The 17,569-nt window shown below is 41.3% G+C and overlaps 1 protein-coding gene across 1 annotated transcript in view; it reads left to right on the plus strand.

Annotated features, from left to right (window-relative positions):
* LOC306733615 (receptor-type tyrosine-protein phosphatase delta) overlaps nucleotides 1–17,569 on the plus strand; it is a gene marked incomplete at its 5' end in the record, with an annotated part of 88,910 nt that overhangs the window by 27,023 nt on the left and 44,318 nt on the right. Inside the window, 2 exons of the mRNA XM_079214884.1 lie at nucleotides 14,828–15,016; nucleotides 16,914–16,931. Coding sequence (XP_079071010.1) covers nucleotides 14,828–15,016; nucleotides 16,914–16,931 — 207 coding nt within the window. The remainder of the gene's footprint in view (nucleotides 1–14,827; nucleotides 15,017–16,913; nucleotides 16,932–17,569) is intronic.

Below are 17,569 nucleotides of genomic sequence, written 5' to 3' on the forward strand. Positions count from 1 at the left end.
TACAGTTGCTTGACATCTGATGTGTTGTAGGTCTGACAGAAATGTATTTGTATGCACACACACACACACACACATACACACACTGGTAGTGAAACAGCAAATAATAAATCACAGACCTGATTAATTATTATGAGCAGTGATAACAGTCTTGGCTTGATAGACAAAGGAAAGGAAGCAAGATGAAAATCAATTATATACAAAAGAGGAAAAGCTGCCACAGCGCTGGCCACAGACACGGATAAGCATTACTATGATAACATGAACTCTATCTCGCCATATTCTTTGAGATTACACTTCAACAGTCATAACGTCAGTTGTAGATGTCCTTAATACAGCCAGGCTAAATATTATTATTTCAAGACCCAACATAAGGATGACTTTCAGGAAGCTTGGCGTAAGCTGACACACTGCATTGTGGGTGCAGCGTTCTGTATGGGTAACACAAGGTTACCTCAAGGAGGCTTTATGTATTATTTTTAGGAGACCAAAAAGCTCCCTCCTTTCACAGCTACTTGGTACTGTAGAATACACACAGCGCAGCTGGTTTGCTACTCATCATTCCACATGACATAAACTGCAGTTTGAAAAACGCTATGACACATTTCTTTTAAATCTGATCTGTCACCACAACCAGCAAAAACACGATTTCTCTCCTCCTTTGGCCCTTTTAGTGGAGCGCGTGATGCAGGATTGGGGAGATAAAGAAATAAGCAAATACAAATAAGCGCTTCTACACCAGGCCTAATACATATAAAGTGACTGTTTAGTTCATTTGGGCTCCAATGGTCTGTAGAAACAACTGCAAAGCATCTGTTGTGGGAAGCTCGCCACAGGGGGTGATGCCTAATTCCATGAAGGAAAAGCACATTGTTGTAATTGCCATGCTATGAGGAGAGGGGACTTGAGGTGACAAATGCAAAGTACTGGAGGATATTAGTATTCGAATGTGTCTCTAACTTGATGCTAAGTGCCATTAGCAATGAACTTCCAGGCGCAGGCAAGTGATTTGCATGAAAGGCGAACCCTGAAACGTAATGATTTCCCGAGTCAAATCTGCGAGGCCACAGCATGAGCTACCGGTTTCGTTAGTGCACACGTTTTTTTGGGGGCCCTCTTTTTTGATTAACTACGAGATGAACCGACTCATATGTGACGCGTGTCTTTGAATTAAGGTTGTCTTGATTTGCTATGTAATTGAGAAGGATAGGAAGGGATGGAGAAATGGAGAAACAGCACATTTTGGGTGTCATGGCTGGAATATGATTTCAGTGAAGTGGCATTTGATCTAATTTATGAATATGCCCTGCGCAAGATATCTGAGTACACGTGTGGACTCACAGGAAGCCTTTATATCTGTCGCTAGACGATGTTGGGGCATTTGGATTTTCTCTAAAGTAAACAAAAGAAATAATCAGAAAATGTAGCAAAAAAAACCACCCCACAGGTCTACACTCTCTGCTAGGAGTAGTTCCAGCAGAATGATGTGCGGATTTGAGTGTTGCAGTTCATGATTCAGGCATGATTAAGGATTTATATTGCATCCTCACACTCCCATTATGCTGTCAACAGCCATTTCCTGTGCCCCACACACAAGCGTGCAAACTTATGCAGCTGTGCACAACTTGACAGTGGGAGCGGAAAATGGGAAGCCGCTCTCCTGTGACGGAAAAACAGAATGCATCATTTCCATTTGTATGGAATGGTGCAATGGCACGGTCGAAGCCATGTAGCTGAGACGGATCTTTCCCTATACAATAAAGGGGCTGCTCCACGATCAGGGATTATTCATAGACAACGTATGCACTCGGCTCTTTGTCATTGTCATCAGGAAAATGGTCTCACAACTTGAATAAAAGACACCAAAAGCTGCTCGATTTAAATTCCAAGCCTAGTTAACTGATATCCCCGAGATGGCGGTCGACGCAAACTGCATTGAAAAAAACAACATACAAAACTTTAAAGAGTGACTGATAGTAATAATTCTAAATACCTAAGTACCTTAATGCTCATTCATAACCATTTTTTTTAAATATAAGTGCTCCCGCACAATTTGCTCAATGTACAAGGCTTTCTTTCCTCCAAGTGCAGAGTGAGGGATGAACAAAAGCCGGTCTGCATGCTCAAATTGCTTCGCGAGATAAATGCTGTGTCAGCTGTCTCGGACTGTCGGAGCAAGGGATGCAGTGGGGATGAAGCAAGTGACTATTGTGAAATTACTGCGGGGGGGCCGCAGCTACCATACAATTGGTTGGTTTACTGGCGGGAGCTCTATAGATGGCGAGACCTGGGCTGCCACATGGAACACTCAATTTTGTAAAAAAAATACATTTTTCCTCCAAAAGTGGTGCTGTGGAAACATGCTGACTCATTTTGGGAGTTTAACTTTTTTGTTTCATTAAACTATGACATTATAGACTTCTTGGAACAGCATTTTAGGTCTGAAGGAATTGTACGACCTAAGTGGCCGGTCCACTATGAAGCACAATGGGTATTGATTTACCCCACTTTTAAACATGCTTTTCTTTGTCACCAGTTCCGGTGTTTCAGAAGCCACGTTTGCATTTGCAGGTTTTTCATATGAATGAGTGAAATTTTTCTTTTCTTCTTAGAAACCAACATGCTTTTTCTCTCTCTCACCTCAGCATGCCGGGACAAATCGGGACTAAGCGCAACTAACTTCACAGATCATCAATTATCTTCATTTCCATTAGAAGTTTCATAAAATATCCACTGGCAGGAGTTATTGCTTGGGATTTGGCCAATATTTATTTGATGCTACTCTCCCCTCAATTCCCAACTTCTCTCCCTCATATGCCACAGAAATGAAGCATATGATGACAAGCTATTAATTGTTGTAATTAGAAAGATGGAGTCGACTGTCCTCACCGGAATTGATCTCTTCTCAGAAAAAAAAGAAGAGAAAAGAAACCACACACCTCCTTATATCTTACTGTGTGGGTAATAGTGGGAGCCAATCAGGTTCTGTATTGTATGCAAGATGATTTAAGGCATAACCGCTGCCAACAAGATGGATGTTCGACTTTACAGTCTGCATAGCGTGTGAGGAAACATCTGTTGGAGCCACAAAGGCGCTTTGACTGCACACTGAACATGATAGATAACTCTGCACACGCCGTGGCTTCGTATGTGTTGGAATTCAAGTAAAGACAGCCTCTTGAATTAACAATTATTGATTCAGACAAATGAGGAATGTGTTTTCTGTTTGTTTGTTTTTCTTCTTCCCTCTCTGGCTTTAGATGCCACTCTTCTCCACGGTGACCTCACCGCACTGGCGGTGTGATTAGATCACGAGTGATTTAAACATGCAAATTGTTTCCCGCATCTCGTGGAAGCACAATCCAACAGTAAATAAAAAAATTAGGACACCAGCAACATGTTTATTTGCTTTTCCAGATCTTGGATATACATTGTTGTGTATGTTTAAGTAACCAAAACTAAGTCTACATGCAGTCATGCTAACCGTTTAGTCACAAGCTACTGTTGAGCAGGTATAGGACCACGCCTTAGTCCAGCATGTTAGCATGCTCACCTTTGCTACATACTCAAAACTGAATTTGTGCAAATTACACCATATATGGCAGAATATAACCCAGCCGTATTCATTCGCTGGCCTGAAGGGGACACAAGGTCATAAGAGGAGGAGCATGTAAGTCTGAGCCAGGTATTCAAGGGGTTCTAATGTTAGTAGCTTTGATCTCAAGTCGTTTTCCACGAGATTAATTGGGTACTGCAGGGTCATCCTTAATGCATCTAATGCATGTCAGAAACTTCTCAAGCCGCTAATTAAAACCAAACAACTTTGGACTGAGAAAGTTGGAAGAATTGATTTTCTGGTGTAATTAGTTGCCTTTACATTATCACATTCGGTACGTCAAAGATGAGCGCAGTTAGTAATGAAATTTTATGGCTGCAGGAAAGAGGGACAAAACCCGTGTATCACAAGTTTCATCTGCGGTAAACCCGAGCTGTCAAATCTCAAAACATGTGGCCTCAATATCGTAATCTCCATAATAAAACAATGCAATCCACTGCCTGCTGTGACACCCATCATCCTCCCTCTTCATGTTTGGGGAGAATGCCCGTGTGATGAATTTGAGAAGCCTGATATAACCCTGATTTCCATTAGGGCTCTTTGAGAGCCAAGAGGTCCTTCTCTGCAGGATGCCAGCAAGCATGAATAATCTTTATACTCCCCTCTCCTGTAGCAAGCTTTTAGCTCTATCAATTATTGAAATGGCTGGTGCTCAGTTTTCCCTTTCTCAGAAGGAAGTGAACTTGTATGAAGTCGGTTCCCGCAGACATTTATACGGCGAGTCTCCCAGAGTACTCGTCTGGGTCTGATGATACCATGTTCAAATTGAAGAGTCCTGGGCCGTGACCCATACAGATATCTGGTCATGCGCAAAATGCTTAAAGTGATTAAAGCTCAAAGGATTTTGTGGGAGCATTCTGGCAGCTGATGGGATGCTTTCTTGCTCGTAAAGTAATACACACCACACACACAAATTGTCCCCTTCAGTCCATTTAACCTTAACGTACACCGGTTTCTGGTAATGCTCAAATGATATGCCAAGAGACAATCCAAGCCAAAGCCTTTAGAAATGCCCATTTGATCAACCTGACCCACCTGCTTCTGAATGTATAGTACATGAAGCTTAATGAAGCAACTCAGAGTCTCACAGTCTTGCCTTCTGTCTCGTTTCTTGCCCAGTCGGCAGACTGGACCGGTTGCTGAGTCTCTCTCCGCCTCCAGCTTCTGGCCTTTTATAAGCTTCCCCTGAAAAGACAAAACAATTCAATCAAATATTATTTTACGGTAAATGTTGAGACACAAACGTATACTTTATTAAACTTTGACTCATCAAGCATCATATAGTCATCCCAAGTGGGCGGTAAAAGGGTGAATATACAAGAAAAGCCTGAAAGACAAAAACATGTCTCGCAGTATCTGCTTCAAAGTGACAGGGGGGTCTCCAAGGAGAAGGTCGTGTGTGGTTGTGTATATATTCCCTGCCACGTCCTCTTTATTTGTGAATGTTTAATGCACTCAAGAGGATCGAATGATGCTTGATGGACTGTTTCGGGAAAAAAAAGCGAGAAAAAAAGAAGACAACGCTTCCTAAAGTGTGTTTTTTATGGAGTTGAGAGAAAGTCTGCAACATCCATTTTACCTTTGTGTTTGGCTGATAATTCAAAGAGTTGTCAAATCGTTTTCTCCCATCTCCTTTGAATATTGCTAATAATACCAGAACAAGTGCTGATGGCAGATGAGATGACAGGGAGCAGAATTTTCTTTTCTGTCTTTCCCCAACTCTGAATAAATGTGGCACTGCTTTCTGAAGCAAATGGAACCATTGCTCAAGGTAACAACCAGCAAATGGAATATGCAAAGCGAAATCCTGAAGAGGGTTGGGGAGGGACAGAAGGCAGAGAAGATGGGAGACAGACAAATACATATTAGGGGAGAGTCTTTAACATCAAGCATCTTTTAAAGTCTCAGATGAGCTGCGGCTGGATGGAGGCAAATGCAGACACACTGAGTAAGGCAAATGCAAAAGGCAATGCCGGTGTGGTAGAGAGACGTGATTGTTGGTTGAAAAGGTCCTGAAATCTCTTTTTACGCCCTCTCCACTTTCCCCTAGGTGATCTTTACTCCGAACAGTACATCTGGCTGCGCTGATGTGTAGTCTGTAGAGCAAAAAGAGGGTGGAGGGGGCATCTGAACGTAAATGGAGCTTTGTGCCTGGCTTCCTGCCTGCCTTGCTGCTTGCCCAGCCAGGCCTGCAGAGAAAGGCCCCCTTTCCGCCCTTCCTGCTTCATCTCGGCTTTTCATCGCCCTCTTTACCCATCCATTTTAGTACTATACCCCTTAGGGGCATCTGACACTAACACTCACTCTCTGCTTTCATTCCCCTCCTCCAACTCCCTTCTGCTTATGTTGTAAATGGAAGAATATCACAGCTAATCCGTCATGTTTATGAATGACGTGGGGCCAGGGGAGAGTTGGGGCACCGTGCCAGAAGTGGCGTACATCTCCATTGCATGCCCCGTGCTTGGCCGATCCAATATCCCTCAGCAGCGAGGGCCTAGAAAATGTATCGGCAGACGGGGGTCATTTTAAAGCATAATACATCATTTTTGATCTGGATCGCGTTTTCTCAATTTCAACCCAAATCTCATCACTGCTTCTCTATGGTGCTCCCTACATAAAAGTCCTAAAAGGGAGAAGCGGACATTACAAAAAACAATCAAAAATCCGCCCATGGTGGTCAACAGTGTCGCTCCTCCCTTTTGTAGAGAAACATGACAGATGTGCATTATGTCTTTCATGGTTGGATATGAATACGTAAAAATATAAAAGTTATTGTGTGATCCACAAAAGACATATAATTGTACTTGTTTTACACGTGTTTAAAAGTGATTATTCACCATGACAACAGTGTGTCAACTTAAAGTTTTATAACTAGCTCTCCAATGTCATTCACAATGAGGAACGGCTTGAATTGTTCAACTGTGAAGGTTTTTCTGGGGAAAAAACGCTTGGTGATTAATAGATTGACTCTACAATGGTTTCCTCATAATCTCAGGCATTAGGCGAGGGGTTTTTAATGACAAATAAGCAGCATTCAATTAATTATACAATCTCAAAGGGGATTTATGGAAGAAACAATCAGTGCGGGGCAAAGGGGGAGACGATGCTATTTTTCACCGAGACAGAGTGCCATGAACCTCGGGTTACCAGAGCTCCCTGTGCCTTCACCTTACTCCTCCTGTATTTCGTTACAACGTTCATCATCGCAGGATAGAGAAGACACTGGATAGTGTTTCTCAAGCCATTCCTATTTTACTCCTTCGGGCAACAATGGGGGAAAATACAATTTTAGTGATACAATTTGGATACTAAATGGTCCCTCGTTGTCGGCCTTGGGGTGTTAGCGGTTTTCTCAAAGAGGCTGCATTTGTTCAGCAAATTACTGAACTACCTTTTAGAGGTACCAAGCTAACGAGACTTAATGCCACTTTGTGTTGAAGTGGGCCTGCTCCTCTTAAAACTATTATAGTGAATAGGAATTAGCTGCATGAGCCAATTCTGGCACATTCACAGTAATATTCATTAGCATGCTCTATACCTGTTGCATCAACTGATGTCTTAAAGCAGACTTTCGTCAGCCCAGCTCCACTCCACTCCACTCCTTCTGCGTTGCCCAATTTTTCGCTGCACAAAATTCACAATATTGAGGCACATTTGCAAAACATGTCCCTTAAGTTTCTGAAAGCCCTATTGTGTACGTGTGTAGTCTATTTGGTTTTTACAGGGAAACAACTGTACACGGTAATTGTTTTTAACCTAAAATCACCCTCCGTCATATCCATGAGATGAAAATAGATGATGACTTGTATCTATGAAAAAAGGCCCTTGACACACAGTAGACCCATAAACTGACATAATCTCCTCTCTGGGTTAGCCTCTTCATCAATGTTATTATGAAGACTGGAGCGTACATTTGTATCCTCAGTGGAGATAAATGGATCACAGGCTGTTATTGCAAACTCGCCAGCACTCTGCGAGATACTACAGGATTCCCTCTGACCTGCGAGTGCTGCACTGACACATTCGTGACCCTAAACTGGAACGCTTTGCATGCTTTCCTACTTAACATATTCTCATATCAGTTTGTCTAATGCTTTGGAACATTAAGAATTGTGGCTTCGGGCATATAATTGGGACGTGCCCTCAGATTTGAGCTCCTGTCGAGTTGTTTCCTGCCCGCAAAATAATAACGATGAAACAAATATGTCTCGATACACGGAATGCATTAAAACAATTTGAACCCTTGAGAAACAACTCAGGAAGATGAATTTAAGAGTCGTCCCCTACCACACATGATTGTGTGCCTTATTAGACGAAGTGCTGAGCATTTTGTTTTCTATTATTGGATTACTTAAGCAATATCTACCCAGTGCAGGTGCCAGGAGGCTTATCTGGGAAATCTGGCTCAAAGGAAGTTCCAGGAGGAATCCTAATCTTATTTAGACTGGACAACATATGTGCCAAACAGCCCTGGGATGTATCAGTGGGATAAATACATGCTTTGGATTCTCTGAGGGCATTTAGGGAAATTTCAGACATCTCAATTTGTCATTCCTTCTTTTAAGTTCTGCAATGTTGCACAGGTGCGTTTATATTCTGAACGTGTGTCTGACTTGTTGTCCTCAATTATGCTTTACTCTCACTTGCATCTAAACTATTCCAACTATTACACCTGAGACAGTGCCAAGACATCCACTTAATGACAACAATGAGTGCAATATGAGTCATTATCAAAAAGTGTTGCATCTTATCATACTTAAAAACTAAGTGTACAATAGCAAGTTAATTAAATCAATATATTCAAATGTCTGTGTATTTTCATTCGACATAGGAAATAAGGGTACAAGCTCCAGTCCTCTGGTCAAAAAGTATTTGGGGAAAAGTTTATTTGCAAAAGTGTATAGTTAAAGATGGATGAGTGTTGAGGAAAGCAACTCTGTCTTAGTCCAAGTTTGAGAGTTGAACCAAGCTGCAGGTTGCTGATAAAGCAAAGGGTGGTCTCAGATTTAGAACCTGTCAATCATTCGGTGCTACATTGTAAAAGTACACCTTTGTACGGTAGCGTTAAGCGTACCTTGTAAGTAGAGCAAAGAAATTAACGATGTGGGTGAACGTGGTGAAACATTAGAGAAGGGGAAGAGAGGAAGAGAACAGATGCCGTCATAGAATTGGCACAAAATGGAATTGCTGTCTGCCTTTGTTAATCAAGAGCTCTTACGTTTGGTTGAGTAATTTTGTTTGTGTGAAAACAAAAGCATAATTAACATTCCCCTCTCACATGCCAAAGGGAAAAAAAAAATACGTCAGTTCAACAGGAGCCGAACAAAACATTTTGTTGAAGAGGATTCAGGTCGTCTCTGAGCGGATGTATTAACTAGGCTTGCAACACATTTTTGAGAACTGTAAACAACTTATAATGGACAATGTTGCCATGTCACTGTGTTCCGAATCAACAACCTAATTTTGGAGAGAAAAAAAGTGTATGTCACTAAGACCAAACGTCTGCCCTGAGAGTCTGGGTTAAATGTAGCTTATTTATCTGTGTCAAGATGTATTTTATATCATATTACTCCACTTCTACGTCCTTCATCCTTTAATTGTGTGTGTGGCATTTTTTTCTTCTTTATTAATTACCTTTTACGAGTTTATAAAACACCAAGTCTTAATTCAATCTAGGTCAGCTAATGCATTAGCAAGCCATGAAACAAGCCAATTCCAAATGACGTCCTTGTGAGCAGCAAGAGTGCTGTATGATTAACATGATTAGCACCCTAACCCTGCTAAATTCTTCTATCTTCTTTCTCACTTCTTTTGGATTTTTTTTTTCAGCGTGGAAAGAGCTTTAATCACTGTCCCTCAACTTCAAATGATATGCTATGGTGTGGTGGGAAAAAATGGCTTTGGCTCAGGCTGCTGAGAAAAATAAGCAGTGCTGTCACACTCCACAGGTAATGTTTTGTGGCTCATCTTTTTGTTCTGGCTGAAATATTATCTGGGGAGGGGTAGCGAGAATCAGATTGATTCCTAAACTGGGCAAGGATAATCTTCAGGGCAGCAGAAGAAGCAGTGTAAATTGTAAGAATGTCATACTTGAAGACATCTGCCCCAAATTCCCACACTTCCATAATCCAGCATCTTGTGGCAGGGAGGGATCCTCAAACAACAATAGGTCTTGACACACACTTTTCTCCAGCACGCTGCCACAGCAAGTGACCTGTGACAGCCTCTTTGAGGAGATTGTATCCACTCAAATACGTCCAACAAATACATTTTATTTTGGCCTGCAGGGATTTCCCCTGAAGAATAACCTCAACCGCGGGGTGAAAAGTCTTGTTCCGCTTGGGAAGAAAAGGGTCGGACCGAATCCAATCCTTGTGCAGCAACCACGGAACTTAAGCCAGAATGTGACCGGAAAGGTTTATGTTTTTATGGCTTCACTCGGAAAGTTCAGCGCAACAAAGGTTTAATTTCTTCTCAAATTCTTTTGTACTTAATCTCCAATATTGGAGCCAAATGTGATTTCAGTGACATGAAACACATCTCATGTAATTCAACTTAAGTAGAAGATTTACACTCAGCTTCCTTAGCATTTTACTGCTTTTGTTTAACTACGCAATGACGGATGTTAAATTGTATTTTGACATCACTACCCACTGTTTAAATGTCAATCATCATTACCGATACAATTGCACAAGCTAAAGCATATGCAATATTAGCAGACTACCAATATCTGGGGACAGCAACTCGCTGTGTAATTGCTTCTTCCAAAATCTTTGCTCTGTGTAAGGTCTACTATGCACCAGAGAGAAAGACACAGAGGTTGGTAGACTGTCGATTCTATGCAGGAGAGCGGAGCATGCTTTTTATTTGGTTTTCTGGAGCCAGTTTCCCACAGCTGTCAACATCTGGGCAGATATTAAACTCAAGCAGATGTCCTGGCATTTGTTTTTAGTCTGGTCCCACAATCATTTTAATGAATTGCACTCCACAGATGTAACTGTATTAATCATGTAGTGTTCACATCAACTCAGTCTACACAAATACAAAAGGGCCTTGCTGTAGCGCTAACCGAGCTAACATGTTTGCTGATCCTGGAACAACTCACGTTGGAATGGTACCTTTATCTGTTGAGACTCAATTAGGCTCATTTAATTAGAGCCTAAACAGGGAAATTATTACTTGAGTTTGTAACTCCAGCCAATTACGACACAGCAGGTGACCCGTTTACTTTGACACACACTGTGTGTGATTGTGTGTGTTTATTGCCAGCGACTGCAATATAACAACAGATTGTGCTGCTCCCAAGCAACATTTTAGAAACCGAAATGGCCACTGTTTTTGTACACGGAAAATGTGATTCCACCCGTGCTCATATTTTGTATGAATGATCAATAGATATAATCTGCTAATGGGTTGAGTTTATGTCCACTGGCCTTATGTCTTCTGCAGAAATCTGCTCACTGAAGTACTTTTTGAGCCAATGTCCCTTTTATACTCCTCCCATTCTTGGCAGCGCACACTCATATGGCCTGATAGCCTGGCAGTGGCTAATGTGTGCAAATTGTCATTGGGAGTCTTTTTATATCAAGCACCAGTGCTCAGCACTTCTTTAGAAGGTGACTTCAGCATTTCTCTCCCTTCCATCTCATTTAGTGTGTAGATCCATTGTTGAATATACAGTATGGGTCTATAAAGCAGAAACTGCCCTTGTCTTATAGGCTGTCCTTGAGATTGCAGTTAGCAGCGGGGTAGAATAAGGAAGCAGGGAAAGTCGGTACAAAAAAACAAACAATTTTTTGTTTCCGTTTTCCCATTTCAGCTTTGACTTTCATATACTGTACAGGGTAGCTTGTGGCTGCATTTTCAAGTCACACAGCATATATTAGCCCCAAAACACACATTCAAAAACAAAGCACTAACAAGCCAATCAAATCCAATTTCTACTCCGATCAGGATGCAGATCAGGGTGCCTAAAGAGGTAATGAAGTAGCTCCTTGCTGATAATTAATGTAACCACGAGTCGAATACCAACCTCTTGACACTTAGCAGAACTGCAAACATAGCACATGGGAAAAACCACGTGCTGGCTTGGCCCCTGGTTGATTCATTATTTCATTATTTACTTTGAACGCTTTGTCAATAACCCAACTTTTCCAAAAAAATGTACACCCAACAGGCCGTGGCTTGAATTACAGAGTGATCAATCTGGTTTCATTGTGGTCCCTTTGCCTTGTAAGGGAAATGAGGCCGCAGCTCTGTTGACGTGAGTTGTTAATCACGGCACAAGTTAGCAACTGTGTTTAATTTCCATCGCTATATTTATTATCACAATGGTAATTCTCTTTCTGAAGTGAATGAGGGTATCGCTGAGAGCTGTGAGGAGCTTGAGAACGTCAAGGTACTTGTGTTTATTATTCTTTCTTTTGTCTTTCCGAATCCAAGTCCGATGCAAGAGAAGTTTTGAGATACCTCACGGTTGAAATCATGACTTTGTGGTCATTCTAGATGAGCGTGAGTGCACAAAGCAGCTGTAAAATACATTTCTGGGCTGAGCAAGAATGCATTCAAAAGGCCAGAAACCTTTGTAACAGATCATTAATTTTAAATGCACTGCCTGGAGTCATATCAGCTGCCTGCATCAGAGTTACGGGCTAGCATCATGTAACCAACACATTCTATTGGACATGGAAGATGGGTTTGGTGAAAGTGCCCTTTGTTCACTTGACCTGGGCCTCATTTTAATATGTTTTCACAATGTCAGTGAGCGACACTGTAGTTAATCAGTAGTGTAAATCAGACAGAATTGCTATGATTTTTCCGTCCAAATATTTTACAGGATCCAGATTTTGAAAAACTACACCATTTACAATTTAAAAGGAATGTTGCCTCACGCCCTCTTCTTTTCTCCATGGAGCTGAATAACCAGCTTGAGAACAATCCTGGCTTCTTAGATTGGACAGTTAAGTTATGATCTCTTGAGCACTTTGTTTTAGAATATATTGCAATTTCACAGGAGTTGCTTCTTAGTTCGCATGGATTGTTACATCCAATTACTATATTCAACATGCACTCGTGCTCCCAGTCTTGCTTCCGGCTATTGTGTTTGATCAGGTATACGTTTGACTCACTGTAGAATCGACTAATTGTCTGTTCGACCTTGAACGGGCTGAAGGGAGCTTGAAAAGGGGCTACCTTTGACAATTAATTTCTTTCACCCGCCTTTCTCCATTTGAATGAGCAAAATGTGTCGTTGTTTTTGTTCTATTCCCTCATTTCTTGATACATATGACTGTGATACTTTTGGAAGAAAGTCACTCAATTTAAATGATCATATGTGTGAATATCAGAGAACTCTTCAAATGGATGTGTTGATTGTAAAAACAAAAAAAACACACAGATATAAAACATCATGATTATGTGAACAATGATCACGTAATTACATAATTTAATGCGGTTTTGTTTTCACTGCGTTGTCATTGTAAATCAGAAAAAGAGATAAATGATAGCTAATAGAGTTATTGAAGCTTATCACATAAACACCTAAAATGATTAGAATACACCATCCATAACCATGCAATCACATTTTATGACTGTAAGGGAGATATGAACGGCGGCAATAACAAGTTAACAAGAGAAAAAGGGGGATTTCTTCAGGTGTTATACTAGAATTGGATATGTCCTTCAGCCCAACTTTCCTACCTTAACTGCGATGTTAACTACATACGGCTGGTGTGACTGAGCTGAATTAAGTGGTTAAGTGGTATTTGTCTTGATTAACAGCAAATCAATTTTGTGCAAGCAACAAGCAAACACAGTGCCAAACACCTACAAACTTTTAACGAGAGTAAAGCCGGGGAGCTCTCATTACCTTAATGGATACTGAAAGGGATAAATGTATCCTATATATTGCACACCATGTCAAGGGCGTACAGTGATAATAAACCATAAGGATGCATGGGGCAGGACGTCCAGGATAACTAACCGTCCACCGCTGCCAAGAAAATGACCAGTGTTCAAAGTGTGCTTTATGTAGGATAGGAATCCCTCAACTTGGTTTAAGAAGAGAGAAAGATAATGCATCTTTGTGATTGATTTCAAAACATTTACAAACCCTTCCATCACTGTCAAAACACATGTCAGTTCAGGCAGGGACGCAGAGTTGCATCGGAAGTTTTGCAGTTCAGTCTGAAGTCACTCATTTGTAATACAGTCTATTTCTGAGAAGATTTATCCATCGAGTTGGTTTCTCATGCCAGATACCCAAAAGCATTGTTGGAAGGCGGCCATGATTGTCGTTTGGCTGTGTGCAGGCTGTGGCATCGCAAAGCTGTTTCCAGACTGATGTCTCCTCATGAAAATTTAATGAAGAAAGTGTTTCCAAAAAAGGTGCAGTTTACGAGAGCAGCGGAAGACAATAATTAGCGATATCACAGCAGGGGAAGGAAAACTTAAAAGATGCACATAAACCTCATTGGCATTGAGAATTTCGGTCTTGTTTTTCTGATCCCCCAGAACCTTACTGAGAGGCAGTCATTTTGCATACAGAGGTCTCATGGCGCATGGAAAATTCCACTCGGCGCCCTCTCTAAGATCATCGCTTTCTGCACGCCGAATACTGCTCAGAGCCGTGCGCCGCAGACAAACTTAGCCCAGACTTTGATTTTCTTTGTTTTGCTAAAAGAACATGTTTGAAGCAAGGAGCTATGTGAGTTATCTCCTCTCACATCTCAAACGGCAGCGAGATGTAGCCCGCCTCTGTTAAGTCGGTGAGTTGAGACACAGGCAGGGACAAGACAGCTTATTCAACACAGCTAAGCCGCCTGCCACTATCAAAGAACTTCAAAAGGTGGATAAACTGTTATCCAGCGGAGCTATGGTTTCTTCTTTTCTGTCATTCAGAGAATTGCTGGGAAATATTCTGTTTAGGTTGCCCCTAGCTTGTTTAACTGGTAAATAGTGTTTTTCTATTGTCTCATCTAACACTCAGTGGGAAGTGAATATTTTAATTCCCCTAAAATACAACCTGAACTTCTCCATCAACTACCGGGAGATGCCTGAACTCTGCTGTTCATCGACATTGTAGATCCATCTTTCCCTCTGCAGTCTTATGATTATAATGTTCCACAGGCTCTGCCTTGTCATTAGCTCTGTACAGGGTTTGAGGAGGACCACTGGCTTCTTCAACAATGTCTCTCATCTTCTTTTTTTTTGCAGAGGACCAGCTGCCCCCTGGTTTCCCCACCATAGACATGGGCCCACAGTTGAAAGTGGTGGAGCGAACACGCACCGCCACTATGCTCTGTGCCGCCAGCGGCAACCCCGACCCAGACATCTCCTGGTTTAAAGACTTCCTCCCCGTCAACACCACCACCAACAATGGACGCATTAAACAGCTCAGATCAGGTAGGCTTCCTCTGCTGAACGCTTCATTACAAAACGGGGGAGTCTTCTTTCTCGTTACTCTCTATCTGATCTGCTCCCCCTGTTGTCGTCTCGGTTCTTTCATCCTCTTCTTCCTCCCATAATTGAACTTCTCATTTGGCTTTTAATTTTGTAGGTAATGGCATTGTTTCTACTACTTCCTGTCCTCTTCTCTCTGTGCGCCCCGGTGTGTGCTGTCTGTATGTGTGTCTCCCTTTGTCTTCCAGTGTTGTCATGGGCTGTTGGGATTGTTCCCCCCCCTCTGTGTTTGCTGGCTTCTGCCCTAACTTCTGCCCTCATTGCTCACTGCTGTGACTTTTTACAATGAATTATTTTGCGGTTTTGTGTTGATTTCCTGTCCACTGCAATGGTGCAGTATTTTGTTTTTGGATCCATTCTCTTAATTTGTTTTAATATCTGTATTTAGTGTTTGTGTTTTTACAATAAATAAGGAGTTCACACGATTATCAAATAGGAAACATGCAGAAGAGCAAATTAATCATCGTCCTTTTTTAAATGTTTAAAGAGGGATCTTTAATAAACCTCCTCTGAAAAAGAAATTTGCATTGCATAAGAAACTTCTTTAGGTTTATGGACTCTAATCAGCCACAGTAGTGCGTAAACCTTCACAAGGCTTTTCCCTTTCCCCTTAATTCTTTGAATTTACAGCCCCTGCTTTAATGTGTCGATGCCAGCTTTGTTTTTATTTGCCTGTGACATTATTCTAATATACCCATTCGCCTGAATACCCCATTTGATTTCACTATCTCAATACTACGATATTCTAAGGAGAATTACATAAATCATAGCTTGCAGCTTTATGTGCCCGCGGAAGGCAACACATTAGCACAACTACCTGTAACGTTTAAGTCTTGTATGTTTGACCACCTGTCTTCAGATTTCACAGCTGTCCTGTGTTAAACCGTCTTGCTAACCTGACTTCCTTGCTGCCTTGTTTTCAACAGAACTGTGTAGAATTAACCCGTATTTCTAATGTGCGACTTTGATTCACGTAGTTGATAACGCATTTACGAAAACCTTTGTTAACTAAACTCACCTTAAGCATATAATCATATTCTTATGCTGTCTTTCTTCTCTCTATATTTTTAAATCTACAGAATCCTTTGGTAAGTGCTTAGCTCTAAAGCACACATCACCCCCCACTAATTCTCATGTCTCAAACAACTATTAAAATGCATGGCATGCATTTTACTAACAGATAGTGCAGTTTCAGGGCTACTAGTAGAGGCACATACACTCTCCCCTCACCCCACGGTGTTCAAGTGTCCCACCACTGCCAGCTTTAGCATCACCTTTATCTGGAGATTATAATCACCCAACCGTAGCTTATATTGACATATAATGACCTGTCCTCACATCTTTCTTACTCACTCACTGACCCACCACGTACTCACTTATCCTTTAACACCAGCAAAGTAGGTTTGGGAATTTCAGGAGATTTAGGGAGGTGACCAGCTCTGTTTAGCTCAGGTGAAGCAAAGGGATCTCAAGTTGTTTAAATATGACTGCTCTCAATCTCATACACAAAGTCGTCAAAGTCTCTCCCTTCAGGAGACGGTCTTCAGAAGCTATTGCCACTTCCAAAATGGCACCTCCCCGTGGTACATCAATGTACAAGTTCTTCTCTCTGACCTATGCTCTTCTATGATGATTCCTGTCTTTCTTTGCCAGTAGAGTACAGAACAATTCTCTCTTTCTCTCTCTCTCTCCCTTTCTCTCCTTTCTCTTTCCTCTAGTACCTTTATTTACGTACCCTGTTAAATCTAATTTGATTCTTCTTCCAAAGCCCCAAGCCTCTATCTACTCGTACTAATGCTTCTTCTTTCTAATCTTATTTGCATTCATATTATCCACCCAGGTGGTACACCAATAAGAGGTAAGAGTGCTGAACTGACGTTCACAGAATGAAAGTAATACAAATTCATTCTTGCTGTCAACCCATCCATTCACTTGAATCACCTCCATTTCTGTCCTGTTTACCAAGACCGAAACCCATTACATTCATATGGACCTTCCTTCTTATTTGTCCTATTTTCGTTGACTAAATTTATATTCCATTTTTCTTTGTCTATGCTTTATTTACTCCTTTATATTCTGGTTTCAAGAGCCTGTTTAGCTCAGTTGTGATATGCTTGCCCTGGCTCGAATAAGCATATCCAATGACAATTATTTTTTTAAACTATATTTTTTCCGTTCATTTTTGTTTTCTTTTTGGCCATAGCGAATCATGTGTCCCTCTTTTTGTCCAACTAAAACAACCAAGCATTTTTCCCCCTTAGCTGTTCTTGTTCAGCACTAAAACATATGCACAGATGCTGTGGAATCACGCAGGCATGCTGAAGACAACATTGCCTCTCCTCTGCTTTTTTCTCCCAAAGAATTCTTTCTATATTTGCAAACTATTTTTTTCCCATTTCTTCTATTTGCTTTCCTCTCCTGTACCTCTACAAAAAAGCCCAAACAACCACTTTTTTGATAAAGTTTCTACGGTGCTTTTTTTCTCTTTCACCTATT

The sequence above is a fragment of the Taurulus bubalis genome, assembly GCF_910589615.1.
Source record: "Taurulus bubalis genome assembly, chromosome: 3".
Classification (NCBI taxonomy): Eukaryota; Metazoa; Chordata; class Actinopteri; order Perciformes; family Cottidae; genus Taurulus; species Taurulus bubalis.